This window comes from Buteo buteo, chromosome 8 (assembly GCF_964188355.1).
Source record: "Buteo buteo chromosome 8, bButBut1.hap1.1, whole genome shotgun sequence".
In the NCBI taxonomy this organism is placed as follows: domain Eukaryota; kingdom Metazoa; phylum Chordata; class Aves; order Accipitriformes; family Accipitridae; genus Buteo; species Buteo buteo.
Genome location: NC_134178.1, coordinates 36,149,835 through 36,177,112, shown reverse-complemented (window position 1 = coordinate 36,177,112; position 27,278 = coordinate 36,149,835). Strand labels below are relative to the sequence as shown.

The 27,278-nt window shown below is 37.2% G+C and overlaps 1 protein-coding gene across 1 annotated transcript; it reads right to left on the bottom strand.

The window, feature by feature from the left end:
• Positions 1-475: 475 nt before the first annotated feature.
• HJURP (Holliday junction recognition protein) lies at positions 476-24,192 on the bottom strand. Its single transcript, XM_075034749.1, has 13 exons — positions 24,034-24,192; positions 22,672-22,738; positions 21,260-21,324; positions 20,049-20,076; positions 15,464-15,519; positions 13,610-13,649; positions 10,178-10,239; positions 8,366-8,482; positions 7,660-7,720; positions 5,115-6,709; positions 4,495-4,558; positions 3,219-3,306; positions 476-1,149 (listed from the first exon to the last, which is right to left on the bottom strand). The coding sequence occupies exons 1-13, from the start codon at positions 24,121-24,123 to the stop codon at positions 1,023-1,025; spliced, it is 2,460 nt and encodes an 819-aa protein (XP_074890850.1). The 5' UTR covers positions 24,124-24,192; the 3' UTR covers positions 476-1,022.
• Between the last annotated feature and the right edge of the window lie 3,086 nt (positions 24,193-27,278).

The window sequence follows — 27,278 nt, the reverse complement described above, 5'->3', positions numbered from 1 at the left end:
GAAGGAACGTAATATACAAATGCTGAGGGATAGAATGTGTGTGTACATTTCAGAAGTTCTTGTCTTATCGCAGAGCAAACATCACTGAAGCTGGCTTCTTGTTCTATTCAAAAACAACACAAGATAACAAGATCTTGGTTTTAAGAGCTAAAATAACATAAAAAAAACATCCTGTGTACCCAGAAATGAAGAAAAACCAAAGGAAATCTATTTTCTCCTTTTCTGGAACTCGGAAAGCTGACAAGGGGCAGTGCCAATAAAACAGAATGTACTTGACCTGACACTTACCACTAAACCAATCTCCTTGCCAAGAAAGAGCACAGTAATGAAAACCTGTGGGACCCTGCCACATCATTCTCATGTATTTGCTGTAGGTATACAAACCGCTCCTGAGAATTCACATACCTGAAATAAAATGTTGAAAGCAGGTATTTGTTCAGAACATGTTTTTATTTAGAATATATGTTGTGTCAAGTAGAATTTTCTCACAGCACAGAATATAACTATCAAATCCACTAAAAATTATAAAATTTTATTGAACAATCAACTTAGGTGAGCAACTTAGTTTAACGTTAAAATTACATAGTAGGCATATTACAAGTCATAGCATATAATACTGCATTTGGATCATCCAGCCCAGTTTAGATTTTTTCATTTATTTAGTACTGATACATCTATAAAGCATGAATAGGCAGGAATTCAGCAGAAAGAGCTTGTTACTTATCTTACTAATACGTTAAGAATCAAAGCTTATTAGCAGATTAAAAGATAATACAGATCACATTCTGTTATTATAAACACTACTAAATACATAATTTAAACTTGGCCATAGAAAGGAAGCCCAATTCCCCACAATACCTGATGAAGTCGAAGGAGTAAGAAGTGCCCTGTCAGAAGGGATGAACCAGTTCCTGAAGATTTATATTACAGGGAAGTATAAATCAGGACTAATTGTATATTACATATATATAATACATCCTTGATTCTTGGAAGAAGAAAGAAAACCAAAACAAACCCAAACTTTATAAAACAATGTTTTCTCCATAGCAGTCCATGAATGCTCCTTGGTGAGTTTTGACCAGGAGGTTGTCCAAGGGATTGCTAGAATTTTGGTCTTTCCCATCAGTGTAGCTTAGTTTTCTGGATACCCTATAGAAAAGAATTGTTTAGATAACAATGTAAGTTACACAAAAATACTATGCTTGCCAAAACTCCCATGAACAGAACAAAATTCAAACAAATTGCCAAAGGAAGATATCTAACTTCTTGACTGTGAATAGCAGCAGGACTCCTTGTCTGCATTTCTATGTGCTTTCAGCTGGAGAGGGAACTTTTCATCCTTTGTCATTTTAATGTCTCAGTGATGCTACTACATTAACCTAAATTATATAAATATCTATTAAACTTCAAGATGTAATCTTTGAATGCAATCACAAATAGCTAAAAATGAAAGATACAAGTGCAAAAACAATTATTTCCTTGCATATTACTTAAGAAATGGCATAATTTTTTTTAACATCTATTTTAAACTATTTTGGTTTACATCTGACAATTAAGTATAACAGTATAGCCAGAGGACAACATTCACACAGGTCTGAAGAAAACTTTATTAGTTATGAATATTTCCTCTTCTGAAATATCTGTTTCATAATCATCTTCTAGATAAAGGCAATCAAGTTCCAGACAGGAAGACAATATTCCTTTTCTTTCTATAACCATTCATTACAATATACAGAATTTTGCCACACGGCTTAGGCATAAAACTTCTGAGGGCTCTGAAGCCATAAAAGAGCTTCACTCCTGGGAACCATATAAGGCTAAGAATGTCACACCACAGGCATAAGGAAGCTTGCCAGTTGACAGCCCAGTTTGGCTACAAACATGCATTTGCGTAATTAAGGAACAAAGAAATAGATTTTATTCCAGATGGCTTGGCAAGAAAGCACTCAGTGAAATCCTGATTTCCTACTCTCTTTCAAAATTCTCTACTTACATGCATTAAGGAAAATCTTTTCCTTCGGAACAATTACTAATCTCATAGGGAGGACTATTTTGTACAGAGTCAGGAAAAAGAGGTGAGAAAAAAAAAAGAGGGAATTCAATAACTGAGCAGAAATTTACTCAGGTAAGTGGGCATACTTAACACCACAGAAACATCTTTGTATACTCATCAGCTTGCCTCCAATCTTCCATTATATCATAATTAATCCAAATACAAATGTATAACAACATTGAGAAAGATTGTAATACAAGCCTCTAAGTTTTAAAACTGAAACTTTTTTCTTTAAATCATGCAGCCTCTTTTCCTGTTAAGTTCTCCATACAAGTAGTCTAAAAATGCATTCAGGCTTCCTTTGAAGTTTTAATTCAAATGTTGTCAGAAAATTTTGATATCAGCTGTATGATCATCTCAAGCATAGCAAAAATATTTCTTAACTGAGTTTGGGAAGGCAGCACTCCTTGTGGTGCCAAATCAGACTTCTCGGCAAAAAAACACGTCAAAAATATTTCGGAAAATAAAATAAGAAACTGTTTAGAGAACGTCTAATGCTTTAATCCTGCTGCCTATTAAATTAGTTTGGAATTAAAAATCCAAAAGATTTGAAATTTGAGAATCCTTTAAGTCACATATTTTCTAAGAAAAGCAGATGTAGTATGCCAGTATCCAGGGAGCTGGAAGGAGTGTTCTCCTTCCAGAGATCTAAATACACTGCCAATAGTGATAACAGCAGAGAGGATCTCAGATATCTTCCAAATAGAGCCACGTGTTTACACAGAACCAAAATGCAGGTAACTATGCCCAACTGCACAGAAGCAAACTTTTGAAAGTCCTTTTAAATGGCATCATACTGCACTCTCCACAGCATAAGGATCTGAGAGGATTCATTAGCTCAAACACACAGCCAGAATCAAAACAGTTCTATAGTTACATGTAAAGTAATAAATACCTCTATAATGAAGACAAAATAAGGACTATTCAGTCAGGCCATCTTACTAACTTGTATTCACTAGCCATCCATGCTGGAGTCTGGCTAGTTTTGTCCACAGACACTTACCTCCCAGTGTCCAGGTCTGCAAGTTTGATTAACTTGGGCTCTCCCAAGCACCCACGCCAATTTTCATTCTAGAAGCATGTATGTAAGTGGCAACCTCCATACCATATAGATGTAGAGCAGCAAGAATTTATTTTGAAATTTCTTTTCTCAAAAGGCACATACCCTTGGTGACACTTCTGTGCATTTCCAGGACAGCTGTAATTCTTCATTGTCCTAGGTCGGCCAGAGTGGGCATCTGCAAGCCCAGGTTCTGGTGATGAAAAACAGTAGTATGAAAAGGGTAGGAACAACACTGAGTAGCATGGACACTACAGTATGTTGTTAAAATACTAGCCTATTAAGACATTGGTAATACTTCACTAGCATACTTCAATGAGCAAATTTCCATATGAAAATATTCTAATACAAAAGGTTCCAGCAAAACTTATTTTCAAATACATTTTATACACTGAATATATTTACTTATTAGCTAGGTTTCTTCAAAAGGCTTAGGATTTATCACCATTAGAAAAAGGTAGAAGAAACTGTTGATACCAGAAAAAGTGTCATACATAAAGTAGTTAAAATCTGAGGAAGGCAAAATAAGACAGATGGGATAAGTCCACCTCAAAACAAATTCTTTACAATTAATCAGTAATGAAAATGGAACAAGGCAAGAACCATGCAAACAAATGCATTTCTTCTGCCATTTTCTTCTTGTATACCAGATGACAATATTTCAAGTCACCTTCTTCAGTATTTTCCTTTACATGTTTGTTAGTTATCTTGATGACAAGGTTCATAAAAATAAAATAGGGAAAATAAACATTGGTGATTTTATTTAACAGGAAAAAGAGTTCAGGTTATGTTATATAAATACTTTAACCAAAATCAGATTTTTAGAAGGAAACTAAAAGATTAGCACCTAAAATCTTAAACTAATGTAGTTTTAGGGTTTTTTAAATAATAAAATTCTACTGTCCTGAACTGGAAAAAGTCTTTTATCCAGATTAATAATCTAATTCACCTAAGCAAGTGACAGTAGCCGCACAAACAACTCAGTTGCAAGTTTTTGTAAAGCTCAAGAATCCAAACAAAAGCATTTGGTTATTCAAGTGTAGGATTAACAAACTATGCATTTCCTGCTGAACATTAGATATAGAAAGTAAAAGCAACAGCAAACTTTAAATAAAATAAAAAAAGAAGAGAGAAAATAAGCAACACTTTAGTAGGAAAAGTCCTAGCTGAGCTAAAGAAAAGCTTATTAAATAGCTGTTAACATGTGATTCAGGAAACCCTTTTCTGTATAGATTGCTTACTTTAAGGAACACTTAAACATACCCAATTATTACTGAGGAAGAAGAACTGTCACCTAAACAGTGGTCTATTGACATCTGTACATTTACCCTTTGAAGAAGTGCTTGCTAAAGTAATAATTCATAAAGTCTCTGAAACTAACTTTGCAGGGAAGCACCAGGAATATCAAGAAAAGTTTTGTCTGAAGCAGCATGAAATCCAGAGTCCTGAAAATAAAGCATCAACAGATTACATTGAAGGAAAAACTCACGTATTATTTCACAGTTTGCCTAAGCAGAAACATCTGGGAAACTGGAAATAAGTGTCTGATTTAATATTTAAATCAACAAGTCTAATGACTCCAGTGGAACCCAGTAAAGCTTAATTTGTTTGCCTCAACTCGTCCATCTATAAAATGAATAAAACATCATTTCAGAAGGCCAACATCTTAATTAACAGGGTCACTGTTTGAGATTATTTTAACCAGTGACACAGTCTATTAAAATGTAACAAAATCTTTTATTGAGCATTTTATAGACATTTTCAAGGTTATTCTATATAGTAAGCTTCCTCACATGATCCAGGAGACCTGATAAAACTTGTATTTTAGCAAATAAAAATCCCCAAAACCCCAAACCTGTGAAACAATCCTACTGACCAAATAGCACCAGAAGCATGCTGTCACTAGTTTAAACAGCTTCCAACTTTAATCTGTTTTTTAAGCCCTTCTCCAAATGTCAACAAAGAGTGCACAATCATTTTTTTTACAAGGTCCTTAAGTACCTGACTCTGATAGTTGTGACTGTCAGAAGAGCTGTGGTTACTGCCATTGTATGTGCTCAAAACATGCATGCCAACTGTCTGAAGATTGATGTTTTTTCTGTGAGAAATCTGTTGACATTTTGTGGAAAGAAAATAATGTTCTGGTATATTTTTCAGTCGCTTTACTGGTGAACAAAGAAGATCTTTTTGAAAATTTCCTGGTCTTTTAACTCTGGGAATTGCAGATAAAGTTCGAACAGGTGAGTTAACAAGAGCATTTACAGTTTCAGACATCTGTATTCCTTCATATTTCCTTAAATTTGAAGCTCTCTGAAACCCAAGAAGTTTTGGAACAGCCTCGCTACACAATTGCTCATAGATTCTGTCAAATTTTCCATCATACTGTGAATCAGACCTCACAGAATCACTTAAATTACTCTTCACTAATCCTCCTTTCTCTTCAACACTCTGTGAATTTGAAAGAGGTCTCGTCAATGTCAAAGGCTTTTGGATTTCTTTGGAACACAGTTTGTAGTAGAGTTTTTCAAATGCATCTTCATATTTCTGGGGCATCTTTGAAGGACTCTGCTTCATAGACAATGAGGAAAAGGAGTGTTTGTGCTGGAAAGAAGTCAGACTTTCAGGAATTACTTTTTCAGGATTTACGAGCAAAGTATTTGATGCTCTTGCAAGAGAACAGTTTGTGACAGGTGTAAAAGTGTTAATATTGCCACAGGAACTGCAAGTAGATGAACACAACTCTGAGGTGTCACTACAAGGAAAGTCAAGTTTTTGAGTTTTACTGTCCTTTACCAGTTGAAGCACTGTTGATCCTGAACTGGCAGTAGGTGTTATAAAACTGTATTCCGAGGAACATTTGTAAGCTAATTTTTCACTTTCTTTGCATTTTGAATTCTTCAGTGAGACAGTAGCTTGTAACTCATCTTCATCTAGAAATGTCTCTCCCATTCTAGCCATAACATTAGGAAAAACAGTCTGTTTGGAGACTTTTTGGCCTTTTCCAGATACCAAATGATGATCTAAACTTGAGTCACAGTGGTCCATATTGATTTCATTTGTATTGGTGTAAGAATAATGTACCAGACAGGATAAATTAGTAATGGAACACTTGTCATGACAAAGATCTCTGTTCTCATTTCCAGCAGTTTGATTCTGGATATCTTCACTTCTACTGCTGCATGTGTTGGGTAGTACTTGCTTCAGTTTAAGAGGTCTGAATCCTCTTATTTTGTCTACAGTGACATTGAGCTTTGGTCTTCTAGAACACCATCTTTTGTGCCTTAAGTGTCCAAACACGTATTTCGACTCTTTTCTCCGACACTGCTTTGTCATGAGCCTTGTAAGTATCTCTACCATTGCTGGATACAAGTCTGCAAGAGTGACATTGCTCCAGGAACATTCCTCATCTGCAGACTGGTATTCTTCCAAGATACTACTACAGTAAGTTTTATTCATTTCTAGAGAAGGTTGATGCCTGGGTATGGTTACTGTATTTGTTGAAATGGGAACACCAGAAAATTGTAACTGTAGAGGTCTGGGTGAAGAACATTCATTTGACAACTCTACTTTCTTTCTGCAAACAGCTGCTTTGTTGCCTGTTCAAAAAAAAAATGAATCACAAAACAAAAGCAGAAGAAAAAAAACCCCAAACCTATTAGGGCACTTCCAGTAATGTATTACATGACTTAGAAATAATTACATGCAGTACAGATAGTCTTACCATAATAGCATATTTCATTAAGCTTTTTTGCAAGGCTAAATGGATGATTAACATACAATCCATTAGGAAAAAATTAAAAGGCTTTTCCTAACCATATTGAATTAACAGACCATAGAAGACAGAAATTAAATGTGTTGGAAAAACTCCACTATTTTAAAATAGCTTAATATATAGATACAAATTATTTTCATTGTAGAGGCAGACTGCTTTGCTCTTTGTGATTTCTGACCAGGAGGAACAGCCTTATTCTACAACTTTTGTTACTCTATTTCCATATTACTTGCAAGCTTTGGACTTGGCTAGTACCAGTGCAGTTTTGCTTGCCGTAACGCATGATGAAGATAATGCTTTTTGTAGTTGTTAGGCTTGAAATATTTACATCCAAATTCTATCTTCAGTTTGCATCAAGTCTGGAGAGCTTCTGAAGAAAGTTTAGGAGCGAAGTACCACTTTGAGTACCAGTTACCAGCAGGCACAAAGCCATTCGTTAAATTCCTTGAATTTAACATAAGCAGAACCAAAAAATTATGCTTTCATTTAATTGAGCTTAATGCTGCTGAATTTTTTAACTGTGCATTTTTTTCCAGCGGCTATTTGAGAAAAGCTGGTTTTATGTATACAAGTTATTTTCTATTTTTTAAATACATTTTGCCATAAGCAAAATCACGTCTAACTTCTCTTCAAGAATCCAGCCTGTTGAACTTTCCTATTGGATAAATAGTGCCTCTGTTTTCAATAAATTAAATATTTATTTCTAATAAGTTTTAATAAGAACACACTTTGTAACTAACATATTTGACCAACACCCAAAAGATTTAGTTGTACCAATCAGTTCTCGCAGTGGCGAAGCTAAATGAAGACCTTCCAATAAACCTTGAGGTGCTATCTGAAAAACAAAGAAAGAAAAAAAAGATGACACTAAGGCAATATAACATCCTGAATTTTTTGCATGTTAAGGGTAACATCAAAACCTTATTTGTGACTCCTCCTACTCTCTCCTTACTATACTAGGTCCTATACAGAGTTATGGTCCTCTTCTACATTATGTATCATATTTTAATCCCTTTCCCAAATTGAGAATTTATACATGTATATATACACATCTGGGTAATCTATATATCTCTGGCAACTCCAGTAGGAAACAAGCTGTACCATGTATCCAGCACCCCCAATTCCCTCACCCCCAAACCCAAAATAAAGCTAAAATTCCTCTTTTTTCCCCCTCTACAAACTTCAAACTTAGGCTTTTCAAAAAACTTACTGAAGTGAAGATCAGTTTGCACATCACTGTTCAAAGACAAAGTATAAAAGTGGAAAAAAAAATAATATTTGGATATTGTCTGCTCTGTTTCTTACAAATCATTGCTGTCAGACCTGAGATACTGTGATATTTACATAGACAGCAAGTAGGAGAGGAATAATGATGGAACAACTGAGAAGTTGTATTAGAATTCATTGTGCTGCACAGTTAGGGAATTATTAGTTTATTCTAATTAGCTAATAACTTATGAGAGAACAGGAGAAATGTTACCTTAATCCACTTGGGAATTTTTCTAGCATAATCTTGTACTATCACATCCACTTGAACTTTTTCTTTCTCTTGAATTTTCCCATCATCTACGTATGGATTCTTGCCAGGGGTGGGGCACTGGGGGAAGGAATGAATTAAAACACATAGAAGTTATTGACACTGACAAACCCAAACATATTACTTATATTTGTTTCAAATTAGTATTATTCAGACAAGGATATCCAACCAGCATAAACTTATTTTTAATGTATACCTTTTATGTCCAAAAGAAAAATATCCTGAGAAGGAACTGTATGTGAAGACATATAAAAAGAGATAACTAGCTAGTTTACTGATGCAGGGAAAAAACACACATTACCTCAGAAGACCCACTGATAAAAACAGAAAAAAATCCTAACATTAGGTTACAAAGCACTGGTAATTACAGTTGCAAATCTTTACATGTATTATTAACATCTTGTGATTTCATACACAAATTAAGGTCTACTCTGTAATGCACTTCTATGTAAAATCTAAAAGCATTTGATGATAAATGGCAAACAGTTTTCATTAGTGAAACTCTTGCTTTCTGAAGCAGTTTGTATTAGCTGTTGTCAGAGACATGACAATGCCTAGCACTACGCTAATGTCCTGGTTTTGGCTGGGATAGAGTTAATTGTCTTTCTAGTAGCTGGTATAGTGTTATGTTTTGGGTTCAGTATGAGAAGAATGTTGGTAACACACTGATGTTTCCAGTTGTTGCTAAGTAGTGTTTAGACCAAATCAAGGATTTTTCAGCTTCTCATGCCCAGTCAGCAAGAAGGCTGGAGGGGCACAAGCAGTTTGGAGGGGACACAGCCAGGGCAGCTGACCCAAAGTGGCCAATGGGGTATTCCAGACCATGTGACATCATGCCCAGTATATAAACTGGGGGGAGTTGGCCTGGGGGCTGGATCACTGCTCAGGCCCTAATTGGGCATCGGTCAGCGAGTGGTGAGCAATTGCATTGTGCATTATTTGTATATTCCAATCCTTTTATTATTACTGTTGTCATTTTATTAGTGTTATCATTATCATTATTAGTTTATTCCTTTGTTCTATTAAACTGTTCTTATCTCAACCCACAAGTTTTACTTTTTTTTCCCCCTGATTCTCTCCCCCATCCCACTGAAAGAGGGGGCAGCGACTGAGCAGCTGAGTGGTGCTTAGTTGCTGGCTGGGGTTGAACCACAACAGCTAAACAAGTAAGGAAAGCAAAATAAATTTTTGGTAACTGTATTTAGGCAAGCAGAACACAGGATTAGAATGGCTGCATACACAAAGAGTGTGTTGTACTTTTCTTCTGGGTAGTCCTGATAGACTATAGTCTAATTTGGGAAACAGCAGCAGAAGATTCCAGACTGCTTTTGTTATGGTAGCCATTATTTCAGATTTACTTTATTTTTTTAAAAATCATGTTACCTGTTTTATGCTAGACTCTCAGGTGAACAATCACATTTTTATAAAGTATTTTCACTTTGTGATTCATCTGGTTATTCTTTTTCCATACCTATAGTAGCTTTTCTCAGGGTTGCCTGTTCTGTGCAATATGTTGTATTGCTTTCTCTGTATACTAATAATGCCAAGACATAATATTACTTCACATTGGTCTTCATGACATTATTTATTGAACCTGTCATTTGCTACACTTACTAAAAAAGTGCATTAAGATGCAGACTAGAGTCTTCTGCTGACTGCATCAACTCATCAGGCATGTGTAAACTATTCAAATAGTTAAATAATTTCTATTGAACACAAAATTATTCCATTACATTTGACACTAGAAATTTTTACCTGGAAGTGAATGTCTTCAAATTTTCTTCTTACTGAAACTATATCAGCATCACTTTCTTCATCTACAATTTGAAGATAAACACTAAATAAAATCTAGTTGAACTCAAAACCAAAATGGAAATGTTTTTAAACACACAGTATAACTTATTGACTAAACTGGTTTCATTTTAGAAAACAGCTTTCTACACTAAAACTTTTCTCTGTATTACATTTCCATGTCAAGTCCAATTGAAAAGCATGGTTTATAGGTTCATACATGACTTGAGTGGAACAAAGAAGAGTGAAAATAACTTGTTTGTAACCAGTTCAAGATTTATGCTAACCACTTCAGAGAGTAAAATATTTTCAAAGCACTGCTCTGCAAGATTCATTACTCATTAATGTATCATTCCCACTTATTTCCCACTACATTCCTAAATATCCCAACAAAGATAGTAAGGACCTTCTACCATGCTTTCTTTTCTTAGTTTCTTACTGTCAAGACTGCCTTAGAACTGCCAAGGTGAGAAATAACACAGACCTGAGAATATTAAAAAGAAAATCCAAAATCTTTCAACTCAATTTTTAGATATTCTATGGGTATTTTTGGGAATAAAATGCAACAAAACATTTTTTTCTAGTTGTAGCCAGACCTTCCAATTCATCGTTAGCTAAAGCCTCAGTCTTTCACCGTCATAAAACATGTGACTGCATTGCAAGCCCTGAATTCTGAATTCCCCTGGCTGTTCTACATTTGTCCCACAATTGTGTTCAGCACAGGGAGGGAAAGAGAATAACCCTGAAAAGGAAAAGAATGAGTGAAAAAATCATGGTTATGATACCTACCACATCACTGCCTCTTCCTACTATTATTAAATTACTAAAACCAGAATGAAAATCTTTTCCAGCTAGTCCCCTCTTCCTTTTTTCCCTGTCAGTGCAATCATCACCTAAAGCTCTGTGGACAGCTGCTGCCATAGAACGAAGATAAAGATACATATGAAAGACCCCACTAGAATTATTTTATTAGAACTGAAACCCATACCTGTCAGATTATCAAAGTTCCTTCCCAGATGACTAAAGCAAGACAAAGTTGTGGTCACTTTATCTACAGGAAATCAGATACTAAGCATCAATAGCAGAGGAAGCAATAAGAATGTTGTTTTAATCTGCAAAAGTTTTGGCCTCCAGTTTCTGTTGTAACAGCTGATACTCTCTTTCTGCCGTACAGTCTTCTTCCTCTAGCAGAAGCAGGCCCATAACTGTCAGACTGCTCCCTATGTGGTCACTGAGACGACCAGACTAGACTGCTACAAAAATGGGAGGTTCTTGAGATAAAGGTAACAACTCCACCACATCCATTACAAATTATTAGAATATAGCTTGTACCATAGAATGAATTGATCTGTATACAAATTGAATACTCTTCCAGGTGTGAAACCTCACAAAAGTGTGATTTCAGGATGTCTTCAATGTATTGTCAGTCATACTTCAAATCACTGGAACACTAATTATTAGCAGAGGATCATGGCACAGCACAGAACAGAACAAAATGAAGGATCTTCTCCAGGGAACCTTGAAGTGTTTTTAAGGGCCAAAAGGGAAATTTGGGAACACCTTTGTTCCTCAAGTGCAGAAGAGAGAGGAAAAATGAAAACTCTGACCTTTCTCTCTGGAAAATTTCACCTATAATACAGGAGGTTATTTCATAGGAGATGCACTCAATACACTATCATTACCTAACAGGTATACCTTATTTAAAAGATGAATGCGTTAGTAAGAGGGTTACTGTAAATTTTAAGTTTTGACTTTGATGTGATCTTCTAAACTTAAATACACTTAGATAAATACACAATTTGGATTGAACTTTCCCCTTTACAAATGCATACATTTTTCTGTGATACTCTCCTAATAGATATAAGAAATTGTTCATATATCACTATACTTTGCCATGCTACTTCCTGTGAAACCACAGAGTTGGCCTAATAATTTTCCCTATTAAGGGCAGACCAATACTTGCAGGTACAGGTGAGAGCTATTTCACTTTATTTGTACCTGCTGTTGATTTGCTTTGCATACTATTAGAACAAAAATACTGTATAATACCTGGAAGAAACACTGTCTTCACTGAGAAGTGTGAAGCATTCTGTATGAATACTACAGATAGAAAAAACCTGCCAAAGCTAAAGTTTGAGCTAAAGCAGCTAAAGATACACTTTTTTCTTAATAGTTAGCATGCCCTATTGCTAACCTTTTATATATTTAAAAAGAAACCCAAGAAACAAAAAACCAAAACACCTAGGTGAATTCCATTTTAAGTGAGGAATCCAAACCCACAGCTCTAAGAAGCTAATTTCTACATCTTACTGTATTCACCGAGGCTGCAATAAATCCTCTCCAGTCCCCTCTTAGAAAATTCACAAGAGAAGGAGGAGGACTGGATAATCATATTATTCTACGCTGCTGTGAAGATACCAGAGTCTGAACTACATCACTCATTTATCCCATGAGTGCGAAGACATAAAGGACACTTACAGAAGCTAAACTACAAATGCCTCAGAATTTTTTTTTCCTATATTTCATTGCACATGTTGAGGAAAAACAGTCACGTTTTCTAAATTTGCAGAATTATTTTATCATTCAAATAGATATTTGAAATTATCCTCTCAAATGATAGGAGGACAAATTGCAGATTACTATTTTCTCTCAACAGAGAAGTAATCATCTGCCTTGGAGAGAGCTATGCATATGAAACACCTAATTTATACCAGAGTATTTAAACACCAGCTAACCATATTTTGCTGCAACTGCTCTTTTAATCATTAAATGCAGGTTACCACCTAGCCATAGTTTATGTTTATACAAAACAGTGAGGTTTTATATGCACAAGAACCTAAAGATATTGAATAATACAAGTTTTAAATATTTAAAAGACAGTAATTCAAAGATTGTTACCACTAATTAATACAATCAAATAATTATTTGGGAATACAGGGTCAAAACCACCCAAAACTTTGCAGACAGGCCAATGCTGAAACTGTCAACAAACACTACTGAAGACATTGTTGCAGCTGAATGCAACATCTGTGTTTACCAGACCACTAGAAATTAATGTATATCTTGCAATTATTAATAAAACTTCTATTGCCACTTCTGCCAAAGTTTTGGTTTCGCTGTTCCTTTCTTCATTAAGTAAAGGCAATTGAACATATTTCACATTGACTTTCCAATGTATCAGGGACTCAGGACTGTTATTTTAAAGAGGAATGTGGATTGATTTCATACTGCTACCAATACCTCAGTCTCTTGTTATTGCTATTCTCTACTTTCTGTAAGGGTATAGAAGACATATTAAAATTATTTTTACTATAGTAGAAAAATATGAAAAAGTTACTTGCAATCTTTTTTAAGAAGTTAAAAAAAGGTAGCTAAAAAGTAAATTAAAAAACCCACCTATGTCAGATGTATCCACGCGAGAGTTCTCAGGAGATTCCTTAAAAACAGATGAAAGGAATTTTAAGACCTGGTAGCATAAGCTTTATTAATTAGTCTAGAATTTTCTGCTCTCACTACTTGCTCAATTTTTTTGGGGGGGCGGGGGGCGTGAGTCAGGTGGGAGAGTAGGCAGTGGTGAAACAAACCCAGTCATATTCCATAAACTATGTCCAAATGGCATCATCTTTATTAACAAATCTGTGCACAAGTTTGTCTTGATTCACATCTCATTACTCAATGGGGAAAACTATTTTCTTCCCAGCCTTTCTATATTCAGACACATAATGCATGGAGAAGCTATTATACAACAAGAACAAAAAACAGTTGACAGATGAATTGGCCTCAAGTTGCAGCAATGGAGATTTAGGTTGGATATTAGGAAAAATTTCTTCACTGAGAGGGTTGCCAGACATTGGAATAGGCTGCCCAGGGAAGTGGTTGAGTCACCATCCCTGGAGGTATTAAAAAAGCACGTAGACAAGGTACTCCAGAACATGGTTTAGTGGGCATGGATGATGGTTGGACTCGATCTTGAAGGTCTTTTCCAACCTAAATGATTCTATGAATTCTAATCACCATATCTTCATCAGTATGTACTGGGGATTTTCTCTGTGTTCCAAGGTAGAAGGAAAGTTTCTTAACTGCCCACTTTTAACCATTCTTAACTGCCTACTTCAAACAATCTATATATAATATTTCAAATAGGCTTTTTGCTCTATTTTGTAGAGGTCTTGATAGTTGCATAAAAAGCTCATTTATATGGATAAGGAGCCTTTTCTATATGTTCACAATCTGCATCTGACATACGTTCTTCAGAATTTCTTTTTAAAAAGGTCTAAATCTATTCTGTCCAGTTCAATCATAAAATTAGTGGGTTAAAATGACATGAATAAAATGAGACAATTCTAACTAAACTACCATCTATGTAGAACAAATAATTAGGAATGACCAGTGAGATGGCCTATATCACTCTAAGTACAGAATATTTTCTCCTTAAAAAGATAAGGAGTCAAAAGAAGTTATTCTAGACAAGAACAGATTTTACAAATAATAATGAAAAAATGTTAGACACACATATTGCCTAACTAAAAAAGACACTTGAGGTTTTAGAGCCTATATCCAACTGCTCTCTATACCTTTAAATAAACTTAAAAAGAGGAGTATTCAGCTGAAATCCATGGCTGATGTTGTGGTTGTTATTCAATACCCCAAATATCACAATGGGAGGGAGGATATGTAACTATATGAAACATGTGTAAATCCCATGTCATAAACAACATGAATAGGGACATAGTAAAAATTTTTTTAAAATTGCGTGAATCAATCCACCATCACAAAATGTATCAGACCACTACATATAGAAGTCCAGAACTTGAATTCATCACCATCTCAAAGCACAGAACCTATTGGGGGAGGAAACAATCAGGGGAAGTATACTAGATGATCAACATTAACCAGAACATGAAGATTTTAGTTTTACACGAACATGCACCTGGTAAGTAAATGCACATTTTTCCTAAAATAATGCAACTACATGTGGTGAACTACATGAGGGAAAATAATAAGATAACTAAAGTTTGAAGAACTGCAGGGAAAGAATGCAGCAAAATAGTTTAAGGCCTCAATCTTTTTCAGAAGTACTTATTTAAGGAGAATAAAGTGATTTGATTCAGCAATTAGTAGGTCTTTAAAATCTAAATTTATAGCTATCGTACAGGACCACCTGCTCATGATTAATTTCTTAGCTTTTGACTCATAAATACGTTTTCCCAAAGAGGCTTTATAAAAGTAGATGCAATGTGGTGCCCATACCTGATGTACTGTTGAATGTCCATCTTCAAAATCACTAGTCTCTTGCTTTGACATTTCTTAGCATGCATGGTAGGAAAAAAATAATTCTATTTCAATTTGATAGGTCACAGATCAATGTTGTACCCGAACTCATTAATTCTTCATTTGTATATACTCTTACTTATTTTGGAAAACATTTAACACAAACATTTAACAAACAGAGAACATACATAGGACTGAATGAAAGAATAGATAAGTGACACAACATTCTAGTCAAATACAGCAGACTAATTCTGATCAGACTGTACATCTACCATATTACATGTTTTCTTCTTAACCCGTGAAGTACCACAGAAAATAAAATTTGCCCCTTTATTAGGTGGTATCACTTGTAGAAAAGAAGACAACTGCAAATTTTGTGTGCATTTTTCTTGGTATATGTCGAAAACGATAAGAAAAATACTAACTACTCCAGAAGCCTGAGGGTAGAGCCCCAAACCTCTACTGCATTTTTTTAATGATTTTTGACAAGGGGGCCTTCCAAAACTGCTATGCCTGTCTGCTTGCACAGACCCACCCACAATCTTTGTGGGTTGTGTCCCCCCCCCCATTTATTTCATAAGATGCAGAAGAAAAAGAGTGTAAGAACCATCTAATTTTACATTTCAATGTATATTTTCATTGAAAATATTCTTCATTAGCTATTGCAACTCAAATGGATTTAAATAAACCCCAAAACATATTAGACCCACAGAAAAGTGGCTATCTTCAAATCACTGTGACTTCCACATAAGCTTATTTCGCAAGCAACCTCTAAACCAGATATTGTTGCTATTAAAATTACTCAGTGAAAACTATTTTGATATTGCTGAAAAAAAATTACATTTCTAACCATTGCCTTGATAGATTTAAAAAAGGTACCTATAACAAGCTACAACCTCTCAAGTCTGTATACAGTACACATGATTATGATGATCATATAAAAATTATTCCCTAAATCTATTGTTACTACTGCATAAATTACAGAAATTTAATCTTTCCCCAAAGCGAAGATCTATATCTCCAAACACATGACTCTGCTGGTACTAAAGCTGTAGTGGGACTTCTCAAGATTGAACGTATGTGATAGACTTAGACCTATATAATAAAAACAATGCATGTGCTTTAGCAAATATGTTTACCCTATTCAAGACTGTCATTAAACAAGTTTGTTTAATGCAGAATTCGTTGCCCTTGCTTTTTTCTGCATTTCTGTTTCCATATAAATTGACATCAAATATCAGAAGCAATTTACTTTTTTAGGCTAAGTGGTAAGAAAACTTATACACAACTCAGGTACATAAGTATTATATACTTCTATAAACACTTCATCTTATTTAATAGTGCCAAGCATACAATCTAAAGATTTCCAGTTTTCTAAAGGCTTAAAGCATACGGAAAGGAACCTAAAGATGTCATCTATTCCCTCTTCCATTTTAAAGCAGGAACAACAATACCTAACTTACCTCTAGAAGTCTAACCCATTCTTAAGAGCAACTCCATAGTCTCTAAGAAACGTATTTCAGGACTTCCTTATGTTTACATTTGGAAAGCTTTTCTAGTATTTAACCTAGAGGTTCTCTTTTGTTTGGTGGTCCCTCCGCCTCCATTTAAGTCCTACCACCAGTTGATATAGTAATCTTTTTTCTTTTTCTGACTCACTCCAGCTAGACAAGCTACTATCAAATACAAAACAAAGTACTCCACCACAAGTTTTATCACTGTTGAACAGTGGCAAAACCATGGTTTTTTGTGCTTTACATACTAGGCACTTGTGCATATCTTTTAGCACAGTGTGCGCTACTTTCACAACAGAGTTATATTCTCAGTTGGCTCAACCAGCCTTCAAAATTGCCTCTTCCTGCATTTGATTATTCTTACATAAGTCTATTACTTTGAACGCCTCTGCATGAAATTACACAAGGCTCACTTTAAGTTTTAGCCCCAATTTGTCAGACCATCTTTCACAGTGGTATCATCTTGGTATCATCTGCAAATTAATTAAGGGTAACCCCTCTTCTACTATTTACTTAAAGAAAGTATAAACTAGTAATTTGCTCAGGACAATTCCTGGAAAAAATCCCTCATGTTTCCCTTCAGTTTGGACACAGACCATTGATAACTGTTCTAAGCACAGTTTCCCAACCAGTAGGAAACTCGGCTATAAAAATCACTCTTCTCATACAAAGTTAATGAGGTTTATTATATAACTAGAAGGCTCAGGCTTCAGCTTGTAACCTTCTTGGGAAATTTATCTTCACTATTTTGCAAAACTCTACAGTAATGCTTCCTTTAGAATAAATTAACAATGCATTTTTTTAGAAGCTGAAAAAAAGCATTTCCCAAACATTTCTAGATTGGGAAGACAGGAAATCAGAATAACACAGTAATGTCCCATTGAAATCCCTTACTGAACAAGATCTACGAAACAACACAGAGGGTGTTTTGTTTCAAAAAAAAATTCTCAAGGAAAGAAAAAAATTCTAAGCATCTAGTATATGACATAAATTTCAAACTCCAACAAGAGCAGTATTTAACACACTTTGTCTTCCCATACTCAGAACTGCCATATGTAGAAAAAACCCAAAACACTCAAAGGATTGTCATTTTACCTAGTAAAACTTCATGGGACTACTGGACATTCTATCCAAACAGTAAAAATATATTCTAGCAAAATTCAGAATTGCAAGTTGGAAAAAATAACACAAGTTATATTCCAAGGGAAGGGGTTCATTAATAAGTATTTGGGTCTTACAAAGATATTTTAAATGTTCACATTTACTAGCACAGAACTTTATGTATCCTAATTGAAAACACATATCAGACCCACCTAAGAGTATAGAGCAAGAATAGGTAAAATTTACACATTAGCTTTAATAATCCATAGCCAGAAGAAGGGTTTATTTTGTTGTTCTTGGGTTTGGGTTTTTTGGGGTGGGTTTTTTTTTTGGTTGCCCTCCCCCCCTTTTTTTAAGGGTAACACCAACCACAACCAACCAGTTCAAATGCTTACTCCATGTACTTCTGCATTTCAAATAAAAAAGTCAGTGCAAGATATGATTTTCTTAATGTGAACAAAATCCACAAGATTCTATCTTCTATAGCATATATAAATAAACACATATAAATACAAATCTGTAAAAGCAGGTTTTTCCTTATAACAAAAGCTGTTAACACTAGTGCTGTTCCCCCACCTTCAATGTTTAGTTAAATATTTCTTCCCCAGGATAACTTAAAACATAAGTAAATAATAAAGACTTTGCTCAAATTATATTAAAGATTGGAAAAAATAGGTAAGATATAAATTTTTCTGCTTTTCTACCTTATCTGTAATGCAGTACACTAAATTTAAAATTAATTAGATCAAGCCTTTGTAGCATTAAAGAAACTCCAAGTAAATTCTTTCAATAAGAACTTCTAAGGCATTCAGATCTTAGGTCAAAACACAAAGTAAAAAATAATTACTTCTAAAAGCCATCAAATACTGTATCTTTTAAAAAACTAACTGCTAGATGCTCTGTCTTTCCAAGTTTTACTGCAGATTGTAGCCAGTCATTTTTTGTACTATTCAGACCCATCAGCATATATTTTCTAAAAATCAGAGGCAAAGGTCTGGACCATCTAAATCTTTTTGTATCAGACCCTTATTTCCCAAGCCCCACATCTTAATTTCATAGCCTGATTCAAAGTCTATACCTGAACCCTGTAGGGACAAATTTTTTGATAGGATTGTAGAGGAAGAGAGACACTAGGTTCTGTTTTGTCCTCACATGTTCAGCATAAAAGTTTCTCAGATGACTGTCATAAAATAAGCAACACCAAAAAACCCACTTCAAAACCTTAAAAAAATAAAGCCTACCTTCTCTGGGCTACACATCATAATTTCCCCCAAACATTTATCCCAGTAAAAAAAAAAGTATTTTATTGGAACATACAATCTTTTTCAAAACAATGGGAAAATCTTCAGATGTCATACATCTCCCTAAGTAGTATCAGAATTACACTTCAGTGTGCAGTCTTGATTTGACTTCCATCATGATACTTGATCTCTAATGAAATAACTATACACTACTTTTTCCTGCAGGCAGCCTGATTCATTCAGTATACAGAATAATCTGCTAAATTTTTGATAGCTCATCATGCGACTTCATGAGATTCTTTTAACACACATTTTTAATATGCCTACTTATCTAGCCGTTTCCAAAAAGCTAGCAACTTCCAAGTTTCTCTACTTGTATAACCATGTAAGTCAGGGTTGGAATTTTTAGATTCAGTGGACATCTGACAAAACCAACAAATACAATAAAAAGCTGCCTGTTTAATTGATAAGGGGAGATTATTTTAATCAACTTGTGATGATAGCAACATCAATTATAAAGTATTTACTCATCTTAAACATTTTAAACTACATTTCAGAATCCTTATGAACATAAGTATTGTTGGGTTTTGGGTGGTTCCCCCTCCAAAAAACAGTGAGTAGCCTAGAGAGTTTGACATAAAACCAGGACATCTTCTGTTAAGACTCTTTGGATAAGATAATTTACAGCACTTTTTAAAAGCACTTTACCTGCATTCCTTTGACTTCCTCTATTACACTGCAATTAGAAATAGGAAAAAAACCACAAAACACCATTAGAATCTTAGAATAGTAAAGCTATTTTAACCAATGCCTTTATTTACTTTGGTATCTCTCACAACTAGGTACTTCCTAAATAACCATTCAATTTCCTTCAAGTTTCCCATGGCCTGACCAGAAAAGCCACAAATACACGGTAAAACTTACCTGATCGTTCACTTCTTGCCATACTGTTGCTGTTAAAATTACTACAAGAACATAAACCATAGCTACCTTGGCCCACATAAGAGGCTAAGACAGAGAATTCCTCTTATAGTCCTTAATGGGTTTAGTCTGTAAAGTTGTGCAGCAATGCGTAGTAGATGATGCACAAGGTATTACCAGGAATGGAAAAGGAAAGGGAAATACAGCCCCTTTTCTGCCTCCATTAAATCCACTCCTGTTCTCCAAGACTGAATTTCACTCCTCATCCCCTCACTCTGTGTGGTTCAGAACAGCTTCTGTGTTAACTACCAAGGCACATTACACAACTTCGCTTTTTAGACAGGTATTAAGAATGTAGCAGCAAGGTGACTTTTAATTATGTGAGAAACACTGAGATTTTGATGAAATTCACTGTTGAGTTCTTATGGAGGAGTTTAGGAAATAGAAAAAAAGAAATGACTGCTTGTTTAATGTAAATACTCCGAATAAAAAACCCAAACAAACAGGTCATATGCCCACAACAGTAACAGCTTTAGCCCAACATAAGGCAGCAAGTGACGAGACTGCAAAGATACTTTAATTACTCTAGCATTATTTTACAGAACAAAAATCTAAAGATGAAACCAGTAAGCCCTTTGAAATTGAAAAGCTGATTACCTGAACCAAGATTAATTGATTCAATGCATGTTAACTTCAATGACAATATTCTGATGAGATCCAGAAGTGTGTGTCCCCATCAGACAACATTTAAAAAAATTTTTTTCCAGGTTTACCAGTGGTACTAACCACTGGTAGATGGCCATCTATTTTAGTCCGACAGTCTTAGCCAATCTATGCTAAAACCCTATTTTAAAGCAGATGTTGACTTCATTGATTAATACCTCTTGAAAATATTATATGGCACAGCAAGATTAGAATGTATTCCTATATTTTATTTTTTTATATATATAACATATTGCTATATTTTGACTGCATAGTAGGACTATATTATTAGATACCTCAAGTACTTCCTTCTTCCATATTTTAAGCTTCTTGGTTGATACTTCCTCCCATTGTTTTGGTCCTACAAATAACAAAAGATATCAATATAAACATAGCTTTTCTTATAACATTATCTATACCAAGTATCACTCTAACAAACATAAACATTTAGAAAGAACATATTACATAGTAACAAGTACAGGAAAACAAACCAAGAGAATATTGTAATTTCAAGTCAATTGAGAAGTCAGGCAAAAAAAAAAAACCAAACCCAAATGCATGCTGAGTCTAACAACACTGAGCTAAAATTCAAAGAGCATTACAGCCCCAAATGCTACAAAGGGGGGGGAGCAAATTATTTTACTTTTTAAATTTAATTTAATGCATGCAGACTACATGGTATCTGAGGTTAAAGCCATAATTAAGGCTTTACAGGACTGAGATCCATATTCATTCCATATTGAACAGAGGTTACTAAACCAAAAGCATAACCAAGCTTTTACAAATCCAAGACTGTGTATTACAGTGCTGTACGCATGTTTCCTCTCTCTTGATGGACAATATATATATAAAATGCAAGCTTCCCAGTCTGTAAAAGCCTTTAAAAAGTAATACTTGGTGCAATGTTTACATTGGGCTTGACAGTGTGGTAGTGTGTATGTCCATGTGTATGCCCAGTAAGTTCTACTTTACAGGAGTTGATATGGCAATTTACATATCATAATCCTCACTTCACTGAAAATAAAAACAGGCAGAACATTTCATTTGCCAGTAAAGCCACCAAGATACTAAGTCACAAGTCCCACTAAACCCCTGAGCAATGCATTTTAGAACAATGGGGTTTTTCTCACAGTAAGGTCTCCATAAGCATTAACAACTTTGTAATGGATCGACAGCTATAATGAAACATTGGAAAAATATGACATGGCACAACGTAGTATAGATTTACACTAACCACGTGAACATTCAATGAAAAGTTAGAGACTATCTGCCCAGTCCACCCTGACATTTGACATCACAGAAATTTATCAGAGCAGCCTTCAGAATACTAAGCAGAGATGAAACGACACAATCCATTCATGCATATCAACTTCCTGCTAATACCTCCATTGCTTTGTTTCCCCTCAGTCTTCTCTATTTTGATTCTTCTTCTTACAAGTCATCCAAATATTAACCATTGTTATCCTGAACTTTGCTAATGACTCTTTTCCGTTGTCTAAAACAGAGCATGCAATGGACTAGTGGCGCATATAAACAAATTCTCCAGGCATTATATGCATATATCAAAGTTTATATATGAAATGCCATACCTAAGTGGACAAAATTCAATATCTGTTGCAATTAAATGTTATATAACTGCCAACAGTTGCTTGCTTTACTAAGTCTAAGTATAGAGCGTGTAAATATTGAAGCTTTAAGAAGTTCTTACCATCAGGCGTATCGTAAGTGAGAGTTTCCATGGAAATAAGTAAATCATCTTCGAAAGGATGATTATACTAAATAAAAAGGACCATTAAAGATTAGAATAAATGATTAAAGCAATGTTTTTAACATGCATTTTAAGTATTGTTTTTACCAAAAAGTGAAATTATCCATATGTTTTTATTGGCTGAAGTTATAAGTCAGCAATCTGGAAATATGAATTCCTAGAGGAAACACATATATTTTAAGCATGTACACAAGTCATTCAATTTCCAGGCATAAGCCAGTCACTGACAAAATGGGGTTTCAGAGAGTTTTCAAAAGTGGTTAAGGTACTTTGTTAAAGAGTTTCTTCTAAACTTCCTCTGTAGTAACCAGAAGTAGCCACTTTGCATAGACCTACAGTTCATGACATATGATAATATCCAATTCAAAGTTAGATGAGAAAAATATTCTAGAATCAAAGTTAGCCTTATGCCAGCACCTAGACATCAGCACAAAACATTTCCCTGAGCAGCAAAGCTGACATCCCTGAATAAACGCATGCATCTCTGGATGGAGGTGTATGGTTGCCACATCTTTAACACAAACCAGCACTAAAGCAAGGAGGATTCGTGAAGGGAGTCTCCCACTTCTTTCTGTAGTTTCATTGAAAATACCTCATCTAATGCTAGCTAATTTGGGTTACAGGCACTATAAAGATGACTCGGACTTATGATTAAGTCACTTATTCAATACCGGCAATCCCGCACCTAAGTCTGATAGATGTATTCAAGGAGGCGGCTCTTCCCTGTCTTACTCACGCCAAGGCACGGGAGCACATGGCTCGGCACAAAGTGTGCAAAGCTGCGTGAGGCGCTGGGTGACTGCTGCTCTTGGCAGCCAGGAAAAACAGGAGCTTGCGACACCACAAGTAGTTAATTGCCGAAGAGAGCTGGATGTCAGTTACTGCAAATTAGCGCACAGAAAGAAAACTGAACCTGTCAGTACCGACACGCCAGGACTTAGAGGTGGCCAGGCCGGAGGGGAGCGGCGAGCCCTGCCGCTGCCTGAGGCGGGGTGGGCAGAGGGCCGTGCTGCCCGCCAGCCCTCCAGAGGCGGTCAGAGGGGCGCACAAGGGCGGCCGGGCCCGGGCAAGCCGCCCCACACGCCATTTCGGCGAGAGGAGCCGTCAGCGGACCGCGCTCCTCAGGCGGACAGGCAGGCGGACAGGCAGGCGGGAGGCAGGGCGGCGGCAGCCTGGAGACCCGGCGGGGCACGGCCGCGCGGGTGACAGAACTTCCCCGTCCCCGCCGCCCCCTCGCCCGCCTCAGGACGGCGACGAGAGCCCCGGCCGTTGGCCGGGGCGGCGCGCGAGCGCGGCCCTCACCCGCTCCAAGATGCGGTTGATGGAGGCCACGAAGCGGATGTTGCTCAGCCGCAGCCGTTCCTCCAGGTCCGAGCCCGCGGCCGCGGCCATGGCGCGCGGGCCGCTCTCCTCCGCGAAGCCGGGGCACGGCGCACGGCCCGGCCCCGGCCCCGACCCGGGCCCCGGTCGCCGCCACCGCCGCCAGAGAGGTCAGCCCCGCCCCACGTCAATTCAAACTGCGCGCCACCCGCCCCCCCTCGCCGCCTCCGCCCCGCTTGATTGGGCCCCGCTCACGTCAGTTCAGGCGCCGCAGCCTATGAGAGTAAGCGGGGGCGGGAGGGGAGCCTTTGTCATTCCGAGTGGCTGCCAGAGCTGCCGAGCGCCCACCCATTCCTCACAGTCAACCCGCCTCAAAGTCCTCCCATTGGGTAGGGGGCTCGCAGCGGGTCGGGGGTTGGACGCGGCGCAAAGTCGCTGTTCTACCTAGCAACAGCGGCCCACCGTGAGCTCCCATTGGCCGCGGGGTCAGCCACCGACCCAGTTGGCTGAGCAATGTGCGTGCGGGGGCCGGTGGTGGCCTCAGGCTCCTCCCGCCGGCTGCGGCTGTCAACGGCGTCGCGCCTTGGGGCGGCCGCGGCCGCTTTCCGGCCGTGGGTGGTGTGGGGGTCGGGCGCTCTGAGGGGAGCCCCCTGCGCGGGAGGGCTGCCGGAGGGAACGTGGCGGCCCGGGGACCCCGCGGTTAGCCGCTGCGAAGGCAGCCGCGGGTTCTGAGGCCGGGGAGGATCCGCTTGGCCTGCAAGGTGCTGCCCTGGCCTCGGCAAAAAAACCCAGTGTTTAAAAAAAGAGTATGTGCCACTTCGTGTAAAATAGATGGTAGCCTTTGCCAGGGCTCCCAGGGCCCAGGGCTCCTTGGGGGCCACAGGCCTTGCCACCCCGCGCCAGGGAGCGGTGCAGGCCGGGCAGCTCTAAGGAAAGCTTTGCAGAATGTAACCATTGTGTGTTGGACTCGGCAGAGACGGCCAGAGGAGTAAGGACTGGAGAATTTGATGCTAAATGGCTGCCATGAGTCCTGCCCCTTCCAGTCATTCTCCAGCTGGTCCTGTAGGGTTGCAGCCCTGAGGCCACTGAGGAGGAGGGCTGGAACTGGCACCACAGGAAGAGTTACCTGCCCACCGGCACTGATACTTTGGATATCATCCCATTCCTCTCCCAACATTCTTCAAGAAACCTTTCCTTTTCTATAAATAAAGAGTAAAAAAAAACCCACAAACCAAAATGCTATCAGCACATCAAGTTTCGATGAATCTGCCATTACAGAAACATCTGCCATTTTGCCAATGTAAAGACAGATGCATTTTTCATAATGGCTTCTTGTCTAAAGCTGATTTGTATTTACCTACTTACTGTTTATTATTTCAGTTGTAAGAAATCTTAGGTTTTAAATGGCAGAACTAAAGAAAAATAACATCTTTTCATCCATTTTTAAGCATTCTCACTATTATGTGGTTGTGAAGTTTCCACAACCGACAAGTTCTGCATTAAGGCCTTACCCTGTTTCTGGCACGCCTTACCCTTTTTCTGGTTCTGCATTAACGCTTTAGCCTTCTTCAAGGTATGATTTTTCTGCCACCACTGCATGAAACCCTGTGCTCTGCGGTTAAATCACATACGTGTGGTGACCAAGCCATTTACAAGAGTAGCAAAGTGCTAATTTCGGTTAGCAGGAAGAGAAAGGATGAGTGTGGTAATTCAAAGCTGACAAACTAGATCCCACTCCTACATTTGTCTCTCTCCTCCCACTGGGATGAACGCAGGACAAACCATCTAAAAACCCAGAATCTCACTGATGATCACCTAACTGCATATTCTTTATTTTCTTGATACCCACTTGGGAGTGTATTTGCAGAAGCTCTCAGCACTTTCTCTTGCTATTCACTTTGATGGAAGCTATGCTTTGAATATATAAAAGTGTATATAAAGTTCCTGAGATTAAAAAAAAAAGTGTAAATACCCTGAATAAATCAGATTCTATGTATCGCAGACTGAGTTGACAAAATTGGTGGGCACTCACTAGTTTGAACCAAGTCTCCGTAATCTTTCCTTTCCCATGGCCAAAAGAGGAATACTACTACTACTTTTACTCCCCTCAATACTGGAAAAGTAAATTCTGTGATATTTCCAATGTGGTCAAATATTGGAATAGGTCAGTATATTAGTAGGAAGTTTATTAGTAGGCAAGTCTATATTTGTTCAGGGCAAGCTTTAGATGAAGTGTAGTAAAAAAGACCTGAAGCTCCACACTTAAAGAAGGGTAAAAGGAAGTACTAGATAACTAACTATTCAGTTCTTTCAACAGAGTGCTTTTCCCATGGGAAAAAAAAAAATGCATCATAATGTTGCTGGTGGAAGAAAAAGCATCATAAAGTCTGGTTTGGTCATCATGGCCTTCATTGGGGGGTTTTGTGGTCCCCTTGCAGTGCTTTGATAATTAAAGATTGAAATACAGTGCACATTTAGGATGAGATTGATTACTTTCCTCTGACATTCCCTGGTTTAGGAGTCACTCACTTTGCAACCTTAATGTCTTCTAATTTCTTGATATGTAATTTTATACTAGAAATAATAGAAATAGCCCGAGACTTATTTTATATTTGAGGTGATCACTAACCTAGGAAAATAAGTGTATGTTCCTGTTATTTCAGCCTTGTTGATAGAAGATCAGTCTTTCAGCCACTCTGTTCAGTAGTTACTTTTGGCTGTTTTGAATTCATGCTACACTTCACTAGAGTGGCAGGAGCATTCAGTCGCAAAGGATTTCTTCTACCAGCCCTGTGAGAAAATGAGAGTGGCATTCAGCAGTTGTGCATGAAAACTATCCTATATCAGTAGTAACTGGTATATTTGAGAAGGTATAACCAAAAATTTCAAACTCCATGACCTCAGGAATCACAAAGTCAACAAATGTTAGCTAATGCTTTTGCCCAGAGGATGCATTTATGCAGACTGCAAAACAAGGTAGTGCATCAAACTGTAAACAAGCAAAAGAAAGGAAACCAGGAAAAGCCATAATGTTAAAACCTGGATGTTAAGGTCCCTATAGGAAACAGCAGCTGTCATCTGTCTTGTGTGACCAGGGAATGGCCTGTCTTTTCTTAGTGCTCCTCTGTACTTCTTTTTGTGTCTGCTGCTTGCCGTTCCTTGCTTTATTATTGAGATTGTAAATTAACAGGGACTACCCATTTGTCTTGTGTTTCTGCAGTACCTAG

Coding starts and splice junctions, on each gene's coding strand:
- HJURP (XM_075034749.1), bottom strand. CDS start 24,123: ATGGCCGCGGCCGCGGGCTCGGACCTGGAGGAACGGCTGCGGCTGAGC. Junction 20,077..21,259: donor GGAAGAAGGAAGTACTTGAG/GTATCTAATAAT, acceptor TTCTAATTGCAG/TGTAATAGAGGAAGTCAAAG. Junction 7,721..8,365: donor AAATTCCCAAGTGGATTAAG/GTAACATTTCTC, acceptor TTTGTTTTTCAG/ATAGCACCTCAAGGTTTATT.